Genomic DNA, 23,124 nt, shown 5'->3' with positions numbered 1-23,124 from the left:
GGACGGATGACTTGTTTGCAAGCCAACGCGTGCGGAATGCAAGTTTAGATGAGATCGGCAACGTTGAGCGGCATCTCGTCGATCTGGGTCGAGTAGAACTGCTCAATGTCACGGAGCATACGCACGTCATCGCTCGTGACAAAGTTGATGGCAACACCCTTACGACCGAAACGACCACCACGGCCGATACGGTGAATGTAGTTCTCCCTGTTGCTGGGAAGATCGTAGTTGATGACCAACGAAACCTGCTGCACGTCGATACCACGAGCGAGCAAGTCGGTGGTGATCAAGACACGCGACGAGCCCGAGCGGAACTCGCGCATGATGACCTCACGCTGCGCCTGCTCCATGTCGCCGTGCATGGCAGAGACGGTGAACTCACGCGAAGTGAGCTTGTCGGTCAACCAGTCGACCTTTCGGCGAGTGTTGCAGAAGATGACGGCCTGGGTGATGGTGACGGTCTCGTAGAGATCGCAAAGCGTGTCGAGCTTCCAGTCCTCCTTTTCGACGGCAACGTAGAACTGCTTGATACCTTCCAGGGTCAGCTCGTCACGCTTGACGAGAATGCGGATGGGGTCGCGCATGAACTTTTTGGTGACCTCGAGAACCTCCTGAGGCATGGTAGCCGAGAGCAAGACACACTGGGTGTCCTGGGGCAGGAGCTGGAAGACCTCGTACATCTGGTCCTTGAAACCACGCGAGAGCATCTCGTCGGCCTCGTCGAGGCAGAACATCTTGAGCTGGTCCGTCTTGAAAGCACGACGGTTGATCATGTCGTAGACACGACCGGGAGTGCCGACGACGACCTGGGCGCCCTCATTGAGCTTGGCCATGTCCTCACGAACGTTGGTACCACCGATGCAGGCGTGGCAGTCGATCTTCATGTAGTCGCCGAGTGCGATGACGACCTTCTGGATCTGCTGGGCGAGCTCACGAGTGGGGGCAAGGATGAGCGCCTGGACGGCCTTGATGCTAGGGTCGATGCGCTGCAGAATGGCGATCGAGAAGGTGGCGGTCTTGCCGGTACCGGACTGAGCCTGAGCAATCACATCGTGACCCTTGATGACGGGGACGATAGCACGCGCCTGAATCGCCGAGGGACGCTCGAAACCGTAGGCGTAGACACCACGGAGAAGCTCCTCCTTGAGCTCCATGTTGTCAAAGTTGTCAATGACGGTCTCCCAGTTGGACTCGATCTCGCCATCGGCGATGTTGAGGTTGTTGCCAGCCTCGCCAGCAGGGGCAGCGGCGGCGGCGGAAGTGTCCTCGGGCCTGTTTTGGAATAAGAATCAAGTGGAATGGCAAAAGGTCAGTATTTAGGGTGATCGGTCAGCGGTCAGATCGTCGGAACGACATGGCACAAGATCTGGTAGAAAGATACTGAAGCGTCGCTCGTATCTGGGTAGAATCATGGTACAGCGTGTGGCTCGTGCCTCCACAATGCGACTGGTGCGAAAGGGCACAGCGCCAGTGCAGGATCGCAGCACTTGTATCGATCGATCCAGAGTGTGATCGCACCAATGCTGGCCGAGAGAAGGAGGACAAAGTGGCACGTCCAACTGAGACGCTTCCGAGCACACGCTGGAGCATTGGCGTCTTACGACCCGAAACGAGGCCGTTTTTGAGTCGGGATCCGATGCTTCGATGCTAGGATTGAGATCGAGCGACGCTACTTGTGTAGCATGCGTTGCAGATGATGGTGATTGCAAGAGACGTACTTAGACATGATGGGCGAACAAGCAAGAAAGGATCAAGGAGTCGGACTTGAAACGAGTCGACGCCTTGAGGGTTGGGTTGGTGTGTGAGCGCTTAGAAGCAAGTTGAAAGGGGGGATAGCCTTTCAACCGGGATGCGTTTTACAAAGTGGTTGTTGGAGAAGGTTGGATGCTGTAAAAGCAAGATGATGGCGAAGGGCTAAGTAATGGAGCTCGACGACGGCGATATCCACCCAATTCAACTCAAACCTCTTCTCGTCTCTTCTCTTCTCTGCTCTGTTCTCTTTTTCTCTTCTGTTTTGCTGGCGGCGGCGGCGGCGACGGCGACTCTCTCTCATTACTCGACACTGCCACTGAAAGCCAGAAAGAAAGGGGAAAAAAAGTCAAAAAAAAAAAAAAAAGTTCATCGAAACAGCAACGTGCGGATGTGGCGCAGACAAGGCGAACGAGAAGAAATTTGGTGGAAGCTGGAGATAGAGAAATAGCGCAGTAGGCAGTAGCGCAGCACCACTCTCTCTAACACGCTGCGCACTCACTTCTCGTCCGTGACTGCGCACAAGAAGAAATCACGAATGATAACTTAGAAACGATTGATGATTCAATCGTGAATTGGAAACACGAATCGAACTGAACTTATGGATTCGCAGATTTTTCAGCCGAGTTGCTGCCGCCCATCAGAAAGAAACCCTGCGAAAATCATGGCGACAAGGGCAACTCGAAAACAAAAACACAAGAAATTCCGACTCACAGACTTGCCTGGCTCAAATGAATCGCAAATTCGCACATGGTAGTATTCATGATATTAGCAATTCAAAAGCATCGAAATGCAAAGCTGACTCTTCTATTCGTGATTCAAAGCATCAGCGAGACTTGTATTCATCGATGGTTCAAAGACCGAATCCCATCTCTAGAAACATTCGACTCACCACGACTCGTGACTGTGGTGGCAGCCAGTCAATTTGGATCCATACAAGGCCCGATCGGAGTCGGCCTGATCCTCATCGGGCCTTTCAAGATCTGACATCATAAAATTGGAATGAGATGCTCCACAATCACGAATAATCCACAAACCAGAAGTACCTAAGCTGAGCGAGAGAGGGTCAAGCAGACAGGCACCAGTCAGTCACAACGGTGAGTGTCGTCTGCGCAGCTTTGGCCAAGTCAGGTGAAACGAAAGGCGAAAACAAAACGCAAGAGAAATCACGAATCGTGGATGTATGACGACCGTAACCTTTGTTCTTCTGGTCAGCTTGCTCATTGCAAGACGTTGCACCCATCTTGGCCTCGCACCGCAACCATCCAATTCACGCTAGATCAGAAACGCTAGAATAGAGCCGCATCGACCGGTTCGCTTGGACTCATCTCTCGATCATAGACGCTCGGCAATGAGTGCAGCACACGAGTCAAAGCCACCACCATCCTCCCGCGGCGCACGAGGCGCACGGGGTGGCGGTCGACGTGCCAACTTTGGAGGCTCCCTCACCTCTTCCGACTCAAATCGTGTCGCAAGCTCAAGCTCCCGAGCGCGCTCCAACAACCCTTCAAGAGCGCCTAGGCCATCAAAGCATCATGCCGAGTCGAACGATGCTTCCACAGCGGTTGGCACTCTCGCCACTGTTCCAGTCGAAGCCGCTCAGCCCCAGTGCAATGCCCAAGATGACCATAACAGCGGCGACAACGACAACGATGAACTGCCTCCGGAAGCCGAGCTTTGCTTCATCTGTGCCGACCCGATCAAGCTCGTCTCGGTGGCTCGGTGCGACCATCGCACTTGTCACATCTGTGCGCTTCGTCTGCGCATCCTCTACAAAAAAGACGAGTGCACGTTTTGCAAATCCAAGATTGACCGACTCATCTTCACCTCGTCCTTGACAAAAAGCTTCTCGGACTTTGAACCGGCCGACATCCCTTACACGGACAAAAAGCTTCCTATCAGCTTCGAAACCAAAGAGGCGCTCGAGGAATCCGTCCTGCTCTTACGCTATAACTGCCCGGATCCTAACTGCGAAGTTGCTTGCACCGGCTGGAAGGACTACAAGGCACACATTCGTCGCGACCACCATCGTCTCGTCTGCCAACTCTGCATCTCAAACAAGAAGATCTTTGCACATGAACACACGCTTCACACTGAGCAGTCGCTCGTCGCTCACGAGAAAGCCGAACACCGACTGTGCGAGTATGATCGCCAACTCTTCTACAGCGACGACGAGTTGTTTACACACATGCGCGACAGGCACGAACAGTGTCACATCTGCAAAGCGTCTGGCAGCGACGAAGAGCGTTGGAAGTATTATCGCGATTACGACATGCTCGAAAAGCATTTCAGGAGGGATCACTGGCTGTGCGAAAACAGCCAGTGTTTGCAGGACAAGTTCCAGGTGTTTGCCAACGAGATGGACTTTAAAGCGCATCAATTGGAAAAGCATGGCAACGAGTTGAGCACCAGAGAGAGGAGGGAGGCGTTGCGCATCGACGCTGGCTTTACCTACGATGACGGTGCTACGGATGCTGGCTTGTCGTTTGGCGGTAGGGGTGGTAAGAAAGGCAAAGCACGAGCTCAACCAAGTACAGCGCCAGCGACAGCGTCAGCGGCAGAAGCCTCGGGTTCGAACAACCGCGACGTTCTGCGCGTTTCAACGCTTGCTTCGCGACCGCACGTTCCCGGCGCTGGTCCTGCCAACCACGAATCTCGACGTGCCATGTTCGGCTCCGGGCTCACCAACGCTCCAACGCCGCAGCTGGTGTCGACGGATCCTGCTCGCACCGTTGCCGAGACGCGCTCGGTTGAACAACGTCACCAAGCGTACATGGACCAAGTGACTGCGATGCTAGGCACGTCCGAATCGCGCATCACCTCATTCCGACACGCAGTGCGTGTGTTCAACAAGGGCGAATCGTCGGCGCGCGATCTGATCTCGACGTTGCACTCGCTCGTTGGCGATTTGGACAGATGTGCACCTCTCGTCAAAGGACTGATGGAGCTTGTGGATGATGCGGACAAGACCAACGCATTGCGTGAGGCGTGGGATCAGTATCGGAACGAACGCACCCAATTTCCTTCGCTCACGCCAGCGGGTAGCAGTGTAGCGATTGCGGCTGGTACACGATCTGCTGGAGCTGGGGCTGGGGCTGGAGCAGGTCAACGCCGAGGCACGCTTCGGAGTATGAAGAACTCGTCGGCTGCGTCGTCGAGTCTGGTCTGGGACAATGTTGAGCGTGCTGCATCGGCGAGTTCGGGACATGGATCCGGTGGACCAGTGGCGCTTCGGCAGCATTTTCCGGCTCTCACATCCAGTGGTCCCAAGCCGACGGCTTCGATTCCCGGGTCGCTTGCACATGCGGTTGCGCACGCTATGCCAGCACGTGCCAATTCGAGCCATCCCAGATCGACATCATCCGCTGCGTCGAACAGTGCATCGACTACGCCGAAACCGTTTGTTGAACGTGTACACTCGACGCATTCGTCTGGCAGTGTGGCTCGGGGCTCGGGCGGGTTTCCGAGCTTGCCGAGTAATGCGGATCGGGCAAGGTTGAACGCACACAAACGTGCACTTTTCGCGAGCAAGTCGAGCACCGCTCCGGTCAGTGCGAGTCTGTCCGGTACGAGCACTCCGTCCGCATCGGCGTGGTCAGCACAGGCGGCGGAGAGGATGGATGATTTTCCGGAAATGGCTACGAATCGCGCAGGCGCTCTCGATCTCGATGGGCTCGCAGATGCACTGGGCGCGTCGTTGCGAGACAGCTCGACAAAGGCGAGGCGGAACAAGGGTGTGCAGATGATGACTCTTGGTGGCGTGCATCGTGGATAGACGTATTGGCGTTTCGTTTGGCGCGGCGCACGCATTCACGCCAGGCTCAACAGCCGCCAGACCCAGTGTCTAGCACGCTCCATGCGCGAGACGCTGCAACGTACATCGTCCTCGTGCACTGTCGTTTGATAGAACCTGTCTTTCGCGCGCACATGTTGCCAACCATGCTTGCAGCCTGAGCTTGCCATACCCCTGAACAAGCAGAACAAGAAGAACTAGCTGAGCAAATCTGAGCAGGCAGAGCAAGCCTAAGAAAGCTGAGCAAGCTGGGCAAGCCGAGCAAGCCAGAGAAAGCTGAGCAAGCCATAACCCTGAGCAAGCCTGAGCAAGCCTGAGCAAGCAGGACAAGCAGAACAAGCAGAACAAGCAGAACAAGCAGAACAAGCAGAACAAGCAGAACAAGCAGAACAAGCAGAACAAATGAGTCCAAGTACCAGACATGTAGCGTACAATTACAAGAAGGTGCGCAGCGACAAGGAAAAAGCAAAGACGAAGATGCACACGGTAGATGAGTGAGGAGCTTGATAGGCGGGGCTAGGCGTAGATGCGGCCACCGCCGGGGGCGACACCGGGAGGAAGAGAGGTGGTAGTCGAGGGGGCGTCTAGGAACTTGAACGAGTGAGGTTGGTGTTGGTGGATGTGGTCGGTGTTGTCTGGTGGGGACTGGATGTTGTCGTGCGGAGTGGTGGACGAGTTGGGCGCATCTGGTGCGGACAGGTTGGGTATTCCACTGGCGACCATGATGCGTTGGAACTTGGACCATAGTTCGGATATGGGGTGGAACTCGTTACCGACACTGATCGATTCTTCGATCTTTCGATTGAGCAGATTGGTATTGGCCACAATCGATTCGACGCCCTACGCATTCAACGTGCACAAGATAAGCACAACTGTCAGCGTCTCGTTGCAACCACACCGTCCACAGCACACTTACCTTGGAGATATCCGCAATCAGTCGGCTTCGCTCGCGCTCAAAAAACCCCGTCTCCCCCCCCATCGGCCCCCCCTCCTCCGTATACCAATCATGCACCTCCATCTTGATCTCGCTTCCTCCGCCACCGTCCACTTTCGTCCACTTTCCACAACTTGACGTCCAACACGTAGTTCGTATGCGTCCCGTTTGTCCTCCGTTGCACTTGGCTGTGCTGCGTGTCTGCCTGAATCCTCGTACCTTGCTCACCAGATCAAAATATCTTCTGATATGGTGTGCACTCCGATCCCCATCACAACACAGAACAACACTCTTCTCACCACACGCTTCACTAACTCCGCGACGCGCGCGTCCCGCCAAATTCCAAATTCATCATCAAATCCCTCAACGCGCCGCGCGCATGCTTCACCCGCTCTCTGCGTCTCGTACGACAAATTCATCTCGCCCCTCACACTCGTGACTAAGCAGAGTCAAAGTGTTGGCAACAACACGCACGCGACAAGCAGACACGAAGCACGTCACAAAAGAGAATCACGATTGCATGGTGCGTCGCAATCACGAATGCAGATGTAGGAAAAGACGGCCGCTTTACCTCCTACAACCGAGTCGCCAAGAACTCAACTGAATCGATCATGATAGCTTCGGCCGCGACCGGTAGGGTTGGATGGTCGAGCGCCTGCAAAGCCGCTGCCCTGTGATCCAGCTCCGCGCGGTGGTGCTGCTGGTGCGCCGCCTGGTCTGGTCGGCTGCGCCGGCTGCGGTGGCTGCGGTGGCTGCGATGGCTGTGGTGGATGCTGATGCGGTTGGTTGTAGGCTGCGTTTGCACCACCTGAACGTTGGCGTGCGTGCGAACCGGTGGAATACTGTCCTGCACCACCACTCACGGCTGACGAGTGTCCGTAGGGCTGCGCCGGTCCGAAACCAGGCGAGCAAGGCGACGGCGCACCGCCGCGTATCAAACTAGCATACTCGCCTGGGCTGGGTGTACGTTCCATCTCGTAGCTTCCGGGCTCGTAGTGACCATTGCTATTACCATGGCCGTTAGCTGGTCTACCACCTCCGTTGTTTTGCACATACATCGAATACCGCGCCGGAATCTCGGGGACTGCGGGGGCATCGCGCTTGGTTGCGAACGCGCCCATCTGTGATAATCGATTTCGATTGACCGCCGATGGATACTGAGGTTGCTGCGCTTGAAGCAATGCGTTGGTGCTGCTGGCGCTGCTCAAGTTTCTGGCACGGAACGCCTTGTCATCCCATCCGGTCTCGAGCATCTTTTCCATATCTTCAGTATCGATAATCACTTCCTGGTCGCCTATCCACACCGAATGCCGAACAATCTGAACCGGCGGGGGCAGTGTCTCGTCGTAGCCGCCAATCTGATTGCCCCACTTGTCATCGTCAAAGTCGCTCACCGTCACCGAATCGCTGAACGAGTCGCTGCCCGGTCTTGACAGAGGCATGCCAGCTTCCTTGCGATCCGGATCGCCATCCGAAGCGTTGTCGTTGTGGAAACCGGATCCGAACTGGCGTTCCAACTCGCGACGACGTTTCTCTTCGCGCTTCTTTTTGCGTAGACGAGATCGTTCCCAATCCTCCCATCGTCGGAGCGGCACGGCGTTTCCGGTGGCTGAACCGCCCTCGTCGCCGTGTCCTGTCTGTTTGGCTTCTCCCTCTACCTTTCGCGTCTCTCCCCACGAGAAATCGTCGAAATGCCAAAAGGAGTAAACGGGAAGCACAAAGTTCCATACGGGCAACGCCAAGAGGTAGATCAACATCCACAGTACGTACACCACCTTGCGCGTGGCTAGCAGGATGAGCAACGCTGGCATACCGATGACCGCGACGAGCAACATGAGCGGGATGGCTTCGGTAAATGAATGCGGCGGATTGAGGCAGTAGGTGACGACCAAGGTGTACGTCAGTGCGATCGAGATGGGTAGCACTGCGGTGCCAAGCAAGTCCATAAAGACGACAAACTGCATCGAAAAGCAAAAGGTTCCGCACAGGTCGCGCACGAGCACCAACTCCATGAGGTTGTGAATCGTCGAGTTGATCCATCGTCGACGTTGCGAGAGCAGCATCTTGAACGTGTGGGGTACTTCGGTCTTGCAGCGTGCTTCGGGGCAAAAGACCATCTTGCGATTGGGAAACGTGCGGAGGAGCGTGGTGGTGAGAAAACGGTCTTCACCCAGCAGCAGCAGATTTTTCTGATGCAAGGTGGTGACGACGCTCTGGCTGTACTCGCGCGTCACCTCGGGCTTGACAATGATGGGTACCCAATCGTCGTCGGTCTGCTTGCGCGCCTTGATGCGGTACATGGAGAAACAGCCGGGAAGACAGGTGACACCGCCAAAGACCGACTCGAACGCCTTGGCCTGGTGGTGCGAGATAAAGTATTCGTACACCTGGATCATGGTGACCCAGCTCTGCGTCTTGTTGGCAATGCGCGTCTCTCCACAGGCACCCATGATCATGGGGTCGCGCATCATGCAGTTGGTGAGCGTCTTCATGGATTTGGGGTAGACCATTGTGTCGGCGTCGACCATGAGGCACAGCTCGAAAAAGTCGGGCGTGACGCCCATGAGCGTATGCACCTTGCGGAAGAGATCGTAGTCGAGCGGCGTCATGCGATCGTTGTAGGTGACACGCTGGAAAAAGTTCATGAGGATCATCTGCGAGTCGCGCTTGCCACGATTGCCTGGCTTGGAATCGGCGGCCTCTTCGGGGGCACCACACTTGACGACGACGACCATGGGCGTACGTCGACCGGTGGCACGCGTATAGTGGCCGGCGTAGACCATGGCCATGTTGTGCTCCTTTTTGCCCGAGGCGATCGAGACAAAGCTCATGGGGATTGGCGTACCGAAGCGCGGATCGGCTTCCAGCAACGAGACGCAGACGTCGGGGGTGCTCATCGACTCGCCGGAACCGGTGACCATGCCGTCGGCAACGACAAAGAGAAGCTTGCGTTGGTCCGAGTAGTGGGTTTCTGAGAGCGAGGTGAGCGTGGTGGAGATGCCCTCCTCGTTTTCGGAATAGGCGGTGACGAGACAGACAACGTAGGGCTCGTCGCCAATGTGGTGCACTGAAAGGCTGTCGGGCACCGAGGGGGTAGCGGACTGAGCCGAGTCACGTCTGCGACGCGCGGGTTGCGAGGGCGGTGGACGCTGCTTGTTGGCCCAGGGGGCGGCGCCGGACGAGTTGAGCGAGATCATGGCGCCTTCGGGAAGAACGTTGGGCGCAAGCCTGCGTCGGCGAGAGGGACGTGGCGGCGAAGACATTCGGCCGGCCATGAACCAGGCGAACCATACGGCCATGAAGAAGCGGATGAGGACGATGGCGAGAATGACGACGAGCGAGCAGTAGAGGACGAGGTTGGAGATGAAGCAGCCCGGGGTGATCTTGTCAATGTAGCCGGCGACGTACTTTTGGGTGAGACACTTGATGGCGTTGCGTGTGGTGGGGTTGGTGTAAAAGGTGATGGTAGCGTCTCTACCTCGGTGCGGGCTGGTGGCGAGCTGTTGACGAATGGCGAGGTCGACGACGTCGGCGGCGATGGGCGATGGATTGGCCTTGAGGTAAGGCGACATGTTGAGCACGACGCCGTCGAGGACGAGAAAGTTGGAAAAGTTGGCGCTCTCAACGTCTTCCCATCCATAGCCGATCTTGCGGGTTTGGTTGTACATGCCGTACTGGGCAAAAGTGGCGGGCGAGAGGGGGCCGAGGGGGCAATCTTTGAGGAGGGTGCCGTTGAGCGCAACGCAGGAAGCGTCGGCAGCGTAGGCAGCGGTGGTGCCTCGACAGGCAGGCGATTGATCGGAGGTGGAGCGGGCAAAGAGCGACGAAATGTCGGAGCCGGGGCGGGAGGTGGAGAGGCTGAAGAGGGCGGGGGCCTCGGGGAGATGATGCGCCTGAGCAATGTCGAAAGCCCAACCGTGAACGCCGAGAATGGCGCCGCCTGTACCGATGCGAGAGTAGGTGTTTGGTGAGTGGCTCGAAGCGGATGGACAGAGGGCGGCGTTGAGGCCCATGGTGATAAAGCCGATGAAGCCGCCGAGGAGGATGGCGATAAAGACGAGTGACACCTTTTCGCGCCAAGCCTGACGACTTTGCTTGTCTTTGAGGCCACAGCAGGAGCTGAGAAGCGGACTGGGGGCCCAAAAGGTGACAAAGAGTGAAAAGGCAGTCCACCAAGAGAAGCGATGCTTGGATCGAGAGGCAGCCGAGAAGCCAGGACCGCCACTGGATGGGTTGATCAGCGGGACTTGGGGTTGACTCCTTTCTGGACGAGTGAGCGTCTTTGCACGGGCGATGCGCGTGGGCTGACGGAGCGGAGGTGGCGCCTCTGTATGCAAGGGTATCGAGGTGTCGTTGCGCTGACCAGGCTTGCGGATAAAGGTCTTTGTGAAGGGGGCGTTGCGCTCAACTGCGGGCATGTTGGCGAGCGCCGACGGCCGTGGCACGACAAGCGGACAAGGCTAGAGTGACTTTGAGCCTGGCTTGTATTTGGCTTAAGGACGAAGCAAACGAGAGCTGATGCCAAGCTTGGAAGTAGAGGCTGAGCGGGCAGCGGGCGAGACGTTGCCGAGACGAGTGGTGGACGTGAGGAATGCGGAGCACACCGAGAGAAAGACGAAAAGAGAGTGCAAAGAGTGTCAAGCGGTGAGCAAAGCAGAAAAGAGTTGGTGAGGTGTGGAGGAGACGAGAGCGTAGAAAGAACGTGTAGAGATGGCCGAAGCCAGCGCTTCAGAGGCAAGTGAGCGAGGAGCTGCAGAGACCAAAGCCGAGCGGGAGTGCGCGTGCTGAGGTGGATGTGAATGATGATGCGAGTGGCGATTCAAGAAGAGAACCAAAAAAAAAAAAGAGGCTGTCGAGTGGATATAGGAGGAGAGGGAAGAGGTGCAAGCTTGATCGCCGGCGATCCGAGCCGTAGCGTTGGTAAGCACTGAAAAGTGCCAACAAAGGATCAATGCGAGAACCGGAGCCGAGAAAGGTAGGGTAGGGAGATGGTGGTAGCACAGAGACAGAGATGGTGACAAGGATGAGCGACCATCAAGAATCCGACCCACAAAGCGGCGGCGAGTGTGAGTCGCGAGTGTGAGTGTGCGTGAATCACGAATCACGAATTGGATGCGTCTGTGAGTTGTTTGAAATCACGAATCGTCCATCACAAAGGCTGAGTCGAGAGTGCCAATCGTCAATCTCACTCACACTTTTTTTTTGGCCGAGACGTGAGATTCGAGATTCGTGAATCGAATCGTGAATCGAATCGTGAATCGAATCGTGGACCGTGGACCGTGAACCCCGCCTGTGTGAGTCTCTGTGCTGGAAACCCAAAAAGGGGTCACGCCAGCCAACCCCTTTCGCAGTCACACACACACACACACGCTTCACCCGTGCACCACGCACGCTTCCGTGTTGGGTGTGATTTGGGAAGATGTGAGCACCAACACGAGCCACTTACTGCACGCTGCGTTCCGACAAGCACGAATGAAATCCAATTTCCAAGCACAAAGCACAAAGCACAAAGCACTGAGCAGGCGCGTGTGTGTGTTTCAGTTGGATTCGCCACAGCCACTGCGCACCATCAAGCACGGTCAGCCTTGACAACTGCCATGACTGGAGCGCATACGGCTGAATCGGCGGGACCGAGCCTGGAAATCGCACATACTTGCTCCGTGGCAAACGCTGGCGCTGGCTCTAGCTCTGCTGGTGGTTCTCTCGACCAGACGCGCTTCGGTCACTGCAAGCCCAAGAGTTAGCTGCGGGTGTCGATGATTCGACGACGAGTCCGAAGCTACTGCTCACCACTCTCCTGCTCTACTGCCACGCTCGGCCTTGAGATGCACTCGTGATTCACTTTGGCCCAACGCACGATGCTTGCCAGACGCTCCCCACTCGTCCCTGCCTCGGATCTTTGACCGTCTTGACGCTCAAAGCTGTGCGATTCGTGCGCCTTTTCGTTTGACGCGCGTGCTGCTGCTGACGAAAAACTAGTGGTGCCAGCACAACGTCGTCATGCACGGCGGCTGACGCTGACGCGGGTGAGCCATGCGAGCAGACCATGGACAAACCAGACACGAGTGGTCAGAGTGCAGTGCGGCTGTGCTGTGTCTGTCAAGATCGAACAGCGTGGCGCGTCATGCCAGCTAGTCACCAATGATGATAATAAATACAAGCGTCAAGTCATGAGTCGTGAGGATATTCATAATCACGAATACGTTCAAAGTGCATTCGTTGTATCGAGTGGCGAGTGCTGCTTGCAACGTTGGTTGCTTCTCTCGATCGCGACTGACATTTGATGATCTTGATTTCGCACACGCATTTCAACCCACTCTTACAATCCGATTACGAATCTCGCTTGGTTTCGAAATCAGACAAATCGCCAAGCGTCGTGCGTGCGAATCGTCACTGTGTCTGCATTCACGAGTCGCTGAAATTGTATTTGTGATGGAATTTTCATGGTAATACTGTAGCTGATGGACCCTTAACTCGCATGGCCGCGCATTCGTGATTCATACTCGTGACTTGAAAACAAGCCAGCCACGCCACGCCCAAACACAAACACCTCCTCTCGCTCTCTCCTCTGACTCCTTGTGTCAGGGTCACGGTCTATAGTCAGTGTTGGTCCGATTCTGGATGACTGATAGGGTCCTGGTGCGTGTAGCCAGCGTTGCATTCAGAGCAAACCATTCAGGCGGATCAGAACCTCGTGCTTGTGACAGTCCTTCATGATCCCATTGTGAATCGTGAATCGTGAATCGTGAATCGTGAATCGTGAATCGTGAATCGTGAATCGTGAATCGTGAATCGTGAATCGTGAATCGTGATTGCTAGTGCAAGGTGTCATTCGTGATTGCTCGTGGTGTCTGCCTCGCTCGCACAACAATCAGCAAGTGTCGTGTGTGAATCGTGAGCGAATGCTCTCGATCTTGGCTCCCTCCAAGATGGACTGACTGCACAGTCACAGAGTGCCATCACGAATAAGTTTGTCTCCTGCCTCACCTCATTCGTGATTGTTGGCCCTTTCGTCGTCGGCTCTATTCGACAGCTGCTTTCTCCCTCGCTCCCATCGTCATCATCCTCATCATAGCCACCACCATCGTAAGGTGTTTTTCGCCTCGGCTCTACCTCTTCCATCCTTGCTACCTCTTCCATCCTTGCTACCTCTTCCATCCTTGCTACCTCTTCCATCCTTGCTACCTCTTCCATCCTTGCTACCTCTTCCATCCTTGCTACCCCTCAATCCATCTTCGCTGTCACTCGAGTGGCTGCGCTACTTGATCCTCACCACCGCCACCCTCAGTCGGTCTGCCGGTCTGCTTGTCGTCTTGCATCCCCCGGCTCGATTCCTCCCTCGGCGCTCTTCGCATTCAGTCGGTCTTGCAATCCATCTTGCCCCACTCCCACCTCTCTAGCATTGGGTCGTCAAAGCTATCGCTCAAAGTGCAACCGTTTCAAGTCCCACCTGCTTCCGCGCTTCATCTTGTGTTTTTTCCCCTCTTTGTTCCCATCTCTATTGTCTCTCCGCTTTCGAGCATCACCAGCCCTTCTCTCCAACCTCCAACCCTCTCGGACGCCTTACATTTGCTGCCGTGACCAGCCTCCATTACAACACCTCTCTCTCTCTCTCTCTCTCTCTCTCTCTCCTCTCTCAAAACCACCGCCTCTCCAGCTCGACCTCTCTCTCACAGCTTCTACGCTCGACTTTGCGCTCCTACCCTATCCCGACCCCCGACCCCCTCGTGTCCTCCAACGCCTGTACACGCAGAGCATGGTACAATAACCTATCGCTCCATTTCTGCCTCCATATCGGCCATTCCCATCCGTCATCCAGCCGTCTCTTTACACCCTTTCCACTCTCCATCACACCACGCCATCCATATCGCCCCCCTTCCACGCTTCGAGACGCCATCGGACACCACCCCCGCAATCTCCTAAATACAAACCATCCCTCCTCCCCCCCCCTCTCTCTCTCGGCAGATTCCACCTCGGCCCCCCTGCTGTGCACGCGCACATCCATCGGAAAGCATGGGGCAACCCGTAATACAAAACCCCACTCTGTCATCACCCCCGCTTTCTCCCTCTGCTTCCGGCCTTCCTGTCATCATTCGGACGCCCAGCTCCGAGTACCCTGCAAAATCCACCACACTCTCCAACGGAGTCAAAAAGAGCCTCAAGGACGGCCATGCTTGCTATTCGTCTCTTCGACATCAACCTCGCCCCAGGCCGCCGTCCACTAGATCCATCTCCAACGACGCCGCTCAATCCGCTTCGAGTCACGTCAAACCAGTTCAGCGCGGCGTCCAAGCTGCCAACCACCCCACCGTTGCCCACGCGCCCGGCGCAAGCTTCTCCGTCGCCACAAAACCTCAGGATCGAGATCCCAGCCTGCTCCGCAGACCGCCACACCAAAACGGCTTGGATGGCCTGAGCAGCTATCAACTCGATCACAATGGTCGCATCCCCGCCAACGACTTCAACTATCTGCAACGCGACAAGCTCGTACTTAGCGCACAAGACTCGGCCATCCGCTCTGGCAACCTGCACTGGGTCGCACTCATGGATCTCGCCCATCTCGCTTCGCAGCACCATCTGAGTCCCTACAGTGTCATGAAGTTTGGCCCCCGCGGCTCGCCGTTTGCCTACATTCCCATCACCTTGCAGCAACCCGAGCTGGTCCACACCACCATGGTCCGACAGAGAGAGCAAGAACTTGGCGCCAAAGCTTGGTTGATCGCTAATCGCCAGACCAAACTCGCTCGCCCCACCATCACCGCCGACGTCCGCATCCACACTGACGACGACCTGCCCGTGCTTAGCTTGCCTTCCGACATGTTTCAGTCCAACGGTATCAAGTCACCACCCAACGCACTCTCGCCCGCTCCCAGTGTCGGCACCAAACGACCAGCTTCCGTAACCACACCTCCTGGCACACGCGCTAGCAGCCTACTTCGCACCGACACTCGACACGTCGAACGCGATCTCAACAAGGCAACGGCCGGCTCGCCTCCTACGCAACTCACGCCTCCTTGCTCCAATCAAGCATCCTCCTCCAATCAAGCATCCTCCTCCAATCAAGCATCCTCCTCCGAAGACCATGTGTCTTGCCAACCAGAAGACAATTCGCACCAGGTTGACCTCTCCAACTTTGACCGCTCCACAAGGATGGTCGAGAACGGCACAGCTCCCAAAGCCCAACCCACGAATCCAGCTACGCAGCCCACCGCCATCTCAGACGGACGTGGTCACGACCATGTGGCCGACCCATTGATGACCAGCTCGCACGCTGGTAGCAGCATCGAGCTAGGTGGTCCTCTGGACAAGGAGCGTGTCATGGCACAGGAGATGGAACACGCCAGTCCCACTGACAAACCTGCCCATCCCAATGGTGCCAAAGACTCCAACAACGCTGTGCTCGACCCAATCAAGCATGCTCAGAGCGATTCGTGCGGTCCAACCAGCAATATCACGACCGAAGAACAGCAGCAGCAGCAGCAGCAGCAGCAAAATCAGCTCGCAATAAAGACGTCGGACACGCACCCGATCCATATAAGTCCCATCTTGTCGGATGATCTGCTCGCAGACGTCGGCCGTCGCATTCGCTCGACTGCTGAATCGCAGTTGCTTGGACTCGGCTCCCTCAACGCCAACGCCAACGACAGTTGCGCTCAGCAGTCAACGTCCCTTACCGAGCACTATTTCGATAACCACTCGCTCCAACAGATGCAAGGATCCCGGCTGATTCGCTTGCGCAACATGCTCGATCTCACCTCTGTCACCGCCACCGATCCCAGCGCCGATTACCTTTCTCAATCGCAGCTCGCCGAGCAGAACACCCTGACGCTCACCACCGGCACTACACATGCCTCGAATCGCAACACGGCCGCGCTTGATACGATTGGTAATCTCTTACTCTCCTCTTGTCCTGGCAAAAAAGTGCGACTGAACGGACCGGTTCGCGGGCGAGGCGCCATCTGTCGTGATCTCGGCCTCGACCTTACGCGCATCCGTTCCATCGGAGTTGGAGCCGTTGTATGCTGCCTCAACGACGAAGAGCTGTCGTACCTGGGAGCTCCCTGGGACGAATACGAGCGCCAAGCTGACCGATTAGGTCTCGACATCTACCGTCTACCCATGGCGGAAGGATTCGCGCCAACCAACGTGCAAGAGATGGATGCAGCCATGACATCCATCGTCCAAGATTGCACATTGAGGGGAATCAATGTGCTCGTTCACTGTCGAGGCGGAGTGGGTCGCGCTGGCTTGATCGCTTGTAGTTGGTTGTTGAAGATGGGCTTTGTCGGCGACAAGAGTCGCACAGGGTCGCGCGTCGGTGACAGCCTAGTCGGAACGCACGCATCCAGCAAGCAGATTGTGGAGCGTACCACGAGTCGTCGTTCGAACGACGCGCTCATCGACGCCAGCAAGAGTGATCACCACGACAAGGACGGAGATGACCTCTACACCACCACCAACGGCAGCAGCAACGCCCACACGGCCATGGCCGAACACCAAATCGAAACTCAGATGGACGAATCCGAACAAGAGGCCGAGTGCGATACCATTCTCGACACGGTGCGCTGCCTCGTCGACACCATCCGAAGGAGACGCAGCCCCAAAGCGATCGAGACTGCCGAACAGGTGCGATTCCTCGTCGAATACGTCACTTACTTGCATCGTCAGGAACGTCTCAAAGTTCGCTTTGCCGCTCAAAACGCTTTGTGAATGTTGGCTCTTTACGTCCTTTTCCTGATCGTCGTTAGCGTCGTTTTTGTATCAGCGTTAACTTGCAGTCGAGTCTCTCACGTCTTGCGTCCGCATCGGAATCACTGGCAGCTCATCATTTTTCCCAATTAACCACACGGCAATCCGTGGCATCATTCACAGACACACTACAAAGCATTGGCATAGGCTTGGTTCGGACTCGGACTCGGACTCGGATTCGGATTCGGATTCGGAATTTGGCTTGTCGCTGAGCGTGCGATGTCGTGGTGAGATGGATGGTCGTGTAGGCTGCGGGTTGACTAGCTCGCGAGCTGGGTGGTCAAATCATGGCTCTACGGCGGGCGATTGTGAGGGCGATATGGACGGCGTTTTTCGTGGGAGCTAGTAAAGCGTCGATGTTGTGCAATACGTCGTCGGCATCTGGGTGTGATGGTGGAAAGATGGCATCGAGTTTCGTGTGGAAGTTGGCTAGATTGAGTGCCATTTTCTTGGCTGTGAGCAAGCGATCTTGGATGGATGGATCGTTGTGCGATGGTCGGTGTGGAGGATGGTCGGACATGTCGGGTTGTGGAGCAATAGCGTTCCAGAACTGACGGAGGAACTCGGTCGTACTGGCTTGCAGGCTGATGACAGACTTGAACACTTGATCAGGTACCACACTCGTGTGACTGGTCTGAGCAGGACGTGTGCGCGATCGCAAGTTCTGCATGATCCGCATCATACACGCCTCTGTCGCCTGCGCACTAGGCCGAAACCCGCCCAACTGCACTCCCCCCCACGCACGCATCGTCTGCGTAAATTTGTGCACCACCGCCACATACTCGTGCATGGTCAAGACCGCCTTCTCATCCTCTGCTCCATTCAACCTCACACTAGACACCGCTTCATCTCCACCCTGCACAGTAGTCGAAAAATACCCCTCGAGATCCGCCATGTTCAGTCGAACCTTGTCGGTCGCAACCGAATCATTGAGGTCGTCAATCACGATTTCCCGGTAGTAGTGCTTCTTGATCCAATCCACAGAATCGTCGACTTGGTCAGCATCATGTGCGCTTGAAGTGTGCTGGGCAGAGTTGGCATCACCCTGGCGTGCTGAATGAGTGGCAGTGGGGTACTCGTCGCCAACACCCCCGACGATCCTGCGCTTGCTCTGGCCTCGCTCTTGTTCGCCCAACGCTGAATCCAACAAGGACTGCGAATGGTCGTTGAAGCGGCGCATCAACGGCAACGTCCTGCGCTCGGCTCCGGCGCGCATGGTCCAGTCCTTCTCATTCCCCGTCTCGGCGTGATCCTCCTCGGTCGCTTGCAGATCCAACAAGCGATCGTGCGGGTTGAACTCGCGTCTGGGCTGCAACTCGTTATCCTCGTCCTCGAGGTATGCATCAAAGATGGCATCGTCGTGCACAATGTGCTCGGAAGCCGCGGATCGCGCACTGGTCCTTAAGCGATGGTACAGCTTGGACTGGAAGTATCTCGTCCAGAACGACGCCTGGTCCAGCTTGGACGGCACGTTGTCTTGGTACGCTCGAGCTACAATGGGGAACTGTTCAAACAGATCGCGGATCAGCTCCGGTGTGATGCTCAGCTTCAGCTCGCCCGCTTCATTCGGGGTCGGTTTCGGATCGGCGAGTCGAGCGTTGCGTCCGGCACGCTGTTCCAGCTTGGCACGCTCGGCGCGCACGAGTCGCTGCCGTTGCGGATGCGACCAGAATTCAGCATCCGACATCTCTCCCGAGATGACAATGTCCTTGTGCAGTGCTCGAAGTGACGCATTCGATTTGATCACGCTGATCCGAAGTTCAATCTCGGTCTTGCGCCGAGCTGTGTCGTTGAGCCTGGGCTGCTTGGCAGATGCCGGCGGAGCGATGCGCGACGGTGTAGCAGCTCGCGTATCTGGCGTTGCACCGCGAGTCGCAGCAGTCGCAGTCGCAGTTGCAGTCGCAGCCGGAGAACAAGCCTGTGCCGGACTACCCGGTAGTGAAGACGGTGTGGCTCCCCCGGACGCACCATCCATGCTGGCCCTATTCCTACCGACTGCTGCGGCCAGCTCGGTCTTGAACCTTTCGCGATCCTCGAGCGCTGTCTGCTGCGCCGCATTAAACACGAGCAGCACCTTGGACTTGGAAGCGATCTGAACCGCATTCGCCAGCACAAGCATGAGCGCAATCTGAGCCGCACCAGCTTTCGACGTCTGCAGCCCGGCAATGTCGCAAAACTTGAGGTGGAAGCCTGACACGCCCGACGACGCAGACGACGGTACCCACTGCACCGTCTCGTCCGTATGCAGCGACAGTGTCCCAGCCACTTTGTTGAAGGCGACCGCCGCATGCATGTACGATGACGATGACGAGGCCGACATGGTGACAAGCCTCGTCGTCGCTCAGATGGCTCCGGTGTCGCACGCACGAGGCGGCACGCCTGCACTCGCACCGCGCAAACCGTGCGCCGTTGTAGCGTATCTGCGTATCCCGGCTTCGTCGTCTCTCCCCACGAACAGGTGGAAGCGTGTAATGGACACGCAGCAACGCAGCAACGCAGCAACGCAGCAACGCAGCAACGCAGCAACGCAATGCTCAGTGTTCAGAGTCACAGGCTGGGTGTGTGAGTGATGGTAAGCCGCGTGTGGAGCAAAGACACGATTGGAAGCGCGATTGGATTCACAATTTACCGGCAACGTTGTTCTGTGATTCGTGATTATAAAAGTTGGTCGGGGATGCGTCTGCGGCACACGCCAGCTTTGGCGATTCGAATCGAGAATCACGAATCACGAATCACGAATCACGAATCACGAATCACGAATCACGAATCACGAATCACGAATGAACCCTGAAATGCGTCCAAACACTCTGTGATTCACGATTCTGATTCACGATTCGCGATTTCATGATTCGTGATTCAGCTCTGTACGCTGATCATCATCTCGTCCTCGCTGCTCTGCTGTTGAAGCGATCTGGTCTACTGAGGCAGCTTGGCAAACATGCTGTCCCTCCCCACGCGGCTCGTGTTCGGCAATCCGACCAAGATGGATTTCAAACTCTCGCAGGTCGACGGCATCGCGCGTCTGTACTCGGAACGTCACATTCCCTACCACGACTCCAAGTACTGGTCACGCTTTCTGCAGCTCGACACCGCCACCCAAGTGTATTCCCTGCTCTCGCTGGCGGATCTGCGACGTGCGAGCAAGAGCGCTCCTGAAAACCTTGTGACTTTGGTGCGCGTCATGGTGGCGCATCTCGAGAGTCTCTTGGTCGATCCTTGGTTTGAGCCTCCCGCATCCAGTGGTGCACCTGACGCCAACCAGCAAGCGTCAGGGCTGGCAGCTAGGCTGAATGGCTTGGCAGATGTGTCCAAGTGGAAAGAGCTAGGTGGCTCGCTCATGTGGCCGGATTCGGCTCAAGTGCGACCAACATCGGATCACAGGGATAGGACAAAAGAGGCTCTCAACGTCATTCGTATCCTCACAAGGACGCTGCCGGCTGTCATGGAGTCGGACGACGCTTCGTTCGAGCACCAAGTGCTGTGGACGCAGGCACCCGATGCGTATACACATCCTGACGCCTCGCAAAACACTGGTGCCAATGCTGTAAACCCCGGCACAGACCAGCCCAAGCACGAGCTGGACAGCTCGACACACTTTGTCATTGACGACGACCACGACAACCAAGACGACCAAGCCACGCGTGCGCCCAGCGTCGAGACTAGTCGACATCCACTCAGTACCGACCAAAGCGAAACGCACAACGACCAAGAGCCAATACCAGTAGCGTTGGGAGAACGTCTGGTCACGCTGGTTGTCGATCTGCTCTTCTGCTCCGGCTTCAGCCTGCCATGGACGCAAGACCAGCTCGAACAAGGTGCGGCCAGCGCATCTGCTCGACGCATCCACTACTCGATCTGGCAAGCAGGCGTAGGGAGCTCGGTCGACCTACGCGGTACTACTCGTTGGCACCTCTCGAATCGCGTCGAGCTTCTTCGCTTGCTCCTCGTCCTGCTTTCGAAAAGCATCTACATTCCTGCACACCTGCAAACTACGCAAGCCAATCCGGCGCTTGCATTTGCCGTTCGGGATCTGGACCAAAGTGTAATGCTGCCTCTGATGTGTAGTCTGATCAATACGAGCATCGCCAATGCGCGCAGCTCCACGGCGGCGTGGTTCGGCTTGCCTGCTGTTGGCAGCCTGGTCGGTGCTTCGAACGATCAAGTGCGCACGGATCTGGTCACTTTGTCTCTGCAGGTCCTGGATGTGCTGCTCACGTACCCCGGTGTCTTGGCGCCAGAAACAGATACCGCGAGCCTGAGCCCAACCACGCTCGGCCGACCACTGCGTGGACCAGGCGGACGCAACGTGTTTCGCTTCTATCTCAGCAAGCTGCATCGCACAGCAGATTTCGACTGGATCTGGACCGGCATGTCGAGATGGTTCAACGAGCACGTCAACTCTACCACTCAGATGCTTGCGATTCCGATCGCGCTGCGAGGTCGCGCTCAGAGCGCAGCCGAGACAAGCGCGCAGCTCACTCAGGTGGCTGAGCGTCTGGTGTTGCTGTGGCAGTTACTCGAGCACAATCGCAAGTTCCGAGCATTTGTATTGGACGATCCGATGCGAGCGCCCGAGCTGCTGCGCGTCCTGCTGTACTTTGCACTTAGCTACAAGGCCAACGTGGCGATGCAGGGGTTGGTGCGTCTGTGTGCCTTCATGCTTCAGGACGTATCTAGCGAACCGAGCTTTGCTGTACAGCTAGCCAAGCCGGCAAGTGCAGCCAAAGTGGAGCTCCCCCGTCGTCTGGGACTGGCGGCAGCCAATACGGCGATTGATTACCTGGTACAGGGTGTGTATAATCTCATCGCTACGACTCACGGCCAGCTGGCAACGCTGTATGCGCCACTCGTCATTTCGCTCACCAACACAGCGCCTGCTTGGCGCAACCTCTCGATCAGCGCATCGACGCGCATACTTCATCTGCTCACGTCGTTTTCGCAGCCCGCGTTTTTGCTGTCCGAGGAGCGCAATCCGCGGCTGCTGTTCTACGTGCTGCAGACGATCAACGCCGTGTTGACGTGTGCATTTCAGGAAAATGTGAACCTCGTGTACTCGCTCGTGCTGGCAAGAGGCTTGGTGGAAGAGCTCGAAACATTTGAGTTGCGCAAGGCGGTGGAGCAAGTTTGGGCAAGACGGCGGAGCGTCGGGACTGATACCAGGGACTGGTTCGAGGGACACGAGCGACTGCAAAAGCGCGAGCATTCGACGTCGGGCGTGACAGACGAGCATGCAGCCTGCAACGTGGATAAAGGCAAAGCGAGACGTCTGTCCAGCTCGTCTACTGAGCGTGCACGTGGTGCGATGAGCAAGAGCGAGTATTGCGGCGAGCTGTGCCAGTATCCGCTGCACGTTGTTGAGAGTGTCGCAGCGCGGTATATTGGCAAGCACGCATTTCGTCCCACGCAAGCATGGGTCGAGTCGTGGCACTCGCGCCTCCCGCTCTGCACGCCTCGACTAGTGATCGATCGACTGCTGCCGGACATCGAGCGCATTGCCGCTCTTCGCTCCAGCTCAGCCAAGCTCGACACCACAGCTGGCGATACTGATGCACGAGTCCTCGCGTATCTCAGAGAACAGCGCATCCCCCACTTGACGCCTCCCGTCGGTGGCTTTCATCCCAGACCCTGGTCTTGGACAGACCACGCGCTTGTGTGGCTGTCAAGTTATCTATGGGGCCTAGTATACCTCAATGGCTTGCTGCCTTGGGGCGTGTGGAGCGATACCGAGGTGAGCCTGTTTAGGCTCGTGCGCGACGCCCAAGTCACGTCCAGCAACGCTCCGCCCGCTCCACCGCGAGCACCAGAGCACACGCACATGTCACCCCGACCCAGCTAAGCACCACACGATGAATGTCAAACTGTGCGCTCACCACTGAAGACCAAGCCGCCTGCGACGAGT

General features: G+C 56.6%; 7 protein-coding genes across 7 annotated transcripts; 3 read left to right on the top strand and 4 right to left on the bottom strand.

The window, feature by feature from the left end:
* Positions 1-44: 44 nt before the first annotated feature.
* UMAG_05482 (putative translation initiation factor eIF4A) lies at positions 45-1,726 on the bottom strand (the record flags this gene model as incomplete). The annotated part of the gene is made up of 2 exons (XM_011393513.1): positions 45-1,272; positions 1,719-1,726. The coding sequence occupies 2 exons, from the start codon at positions 1,724-1,726 to the stop codon at positions 45-47; spliced, it is 1,236 nt and encodes a 411-aa protein (XP_011391815.1).
* Positions 1,727-3,100: 1,374 nt separating this feature from the next.
* On the top strand, positions 3,101-5,524 carry UMAG_05481 (E3 ubiquitin-protein ligase HEL2; the record flags this gene model as incomplete). Its single annotated transcript, XM_011393512.1, has 1 exon — positions 3,101-5,524. The coding sequence occupies one exon, from the start codon at positions 3,101-3,103 to the stop codon at positions 5,522-5,524; it is 2,424 nt and encodes an 807-aa protein (XP_011391814.1).
* A 534-nt stretch (positions 5,525-6,058) lies between these two features.
* On the bottom strand, positions 6,059-6,560 carry UMAG_10752 (uncharacterized protein; the record flags this gene model as incomplete). Its single annotated transcript, XM_011393631.1, has 2 exons — positions 6,059-6,382; positions 6,459-6,560. The coding sequence occupies 2 exons, from the start codon at positions 6,558-6,560 to the stop codon at positions 6,059-6,061; spliced, it is 426 nt and encodes a 141-aa protein (XP_011391933.1).
* Positions 6,561-7,072: 512 nt separating this feature from the next.
* UMAG_05480 (Chitin synthase 7) lies at positions 7,073-10,894 on the bottom strand (the record flags this gene model as incomplete). The annotated part of the gene is made up of 1 exon (XM_011393511.1): positions 7,073-10,894. One exon carries the CDS (start codon positions 10,892-10,894, stop codon positions 7,073-7,075), a length of 3,822 nt encoding a protein of 1,273 aa, XP_011391813.1.
* A 3,595-nt stretch (positions 10,895-14,489) lies between these two features.
* Positions 14,490-17,186, top strand: UMAG_05478 (uncharacterized protein; the record flags this gene model as incomplete). Its single annotated transcript, XM_011393510.1, has 1 exon — positions 14,490-17,186. The coding sequence occupies one exon, from the start codon at positions 14,490-14,492 to the stop codon at positions 17,184-17,186; it is 2,697 nt and encodes an 898-aa protein (XP_011391812.1).
* A 319-nt stretch (positions 17,187-17,505) lies between these two features.
* On the bottom strand, positions 17,506-19,545 carry UMAG_10751 (TFIIH/NER complex subunit TFB1; the record flags this gene model as incomplete). Its single annotated transcript, XM_011393630.1, has 1 exon — positions 17,506-19,545. The coding sequence occupies one exon, from the start codon at positions 19,543-19,545 to the stop codon at positions 17,506-17,508; it is 2,040 nt and encodes a 679-aa protein (XP_011391932.1).
* Positions 19,546-20,163: 618 nt separating this feature from the next.
* Positions 20,164-23,061, top strand: UMAG_10750 (uncharacterized protein; the record flags this gene model as incomplete). Its single annotated transcript, XM_011393629.1, has 1 exon — positions 20,164-23,061. One exon carries the CDS (start codon positions 20,164-20,166, stop codon positions 23,059-23,061), a length of 2,898 nt encoding a protein of 965 aa, XP_011391931.1.
* Between the last annotated feature and the right edge of the window lie 63 nt (positions 23,062-23,124).

Source organism: Mycosarcoma maydis, chromosome 18 (assembly GCF_000328475.2).
Source record: "Mycosarcoma maydis chromosome 18, whole genome shotgun sequence".
NCBI lineage: Eukaryota > Fungi > Basidiomycota > Ustilaginomycetes > Ustilaginales > Mycosarcoma > Mycosarcoma maydis.
Note: the sequence above shows the minus strand (reverse complement) of the source record. Positions and strands in the feature narration are given on the sequence as shown.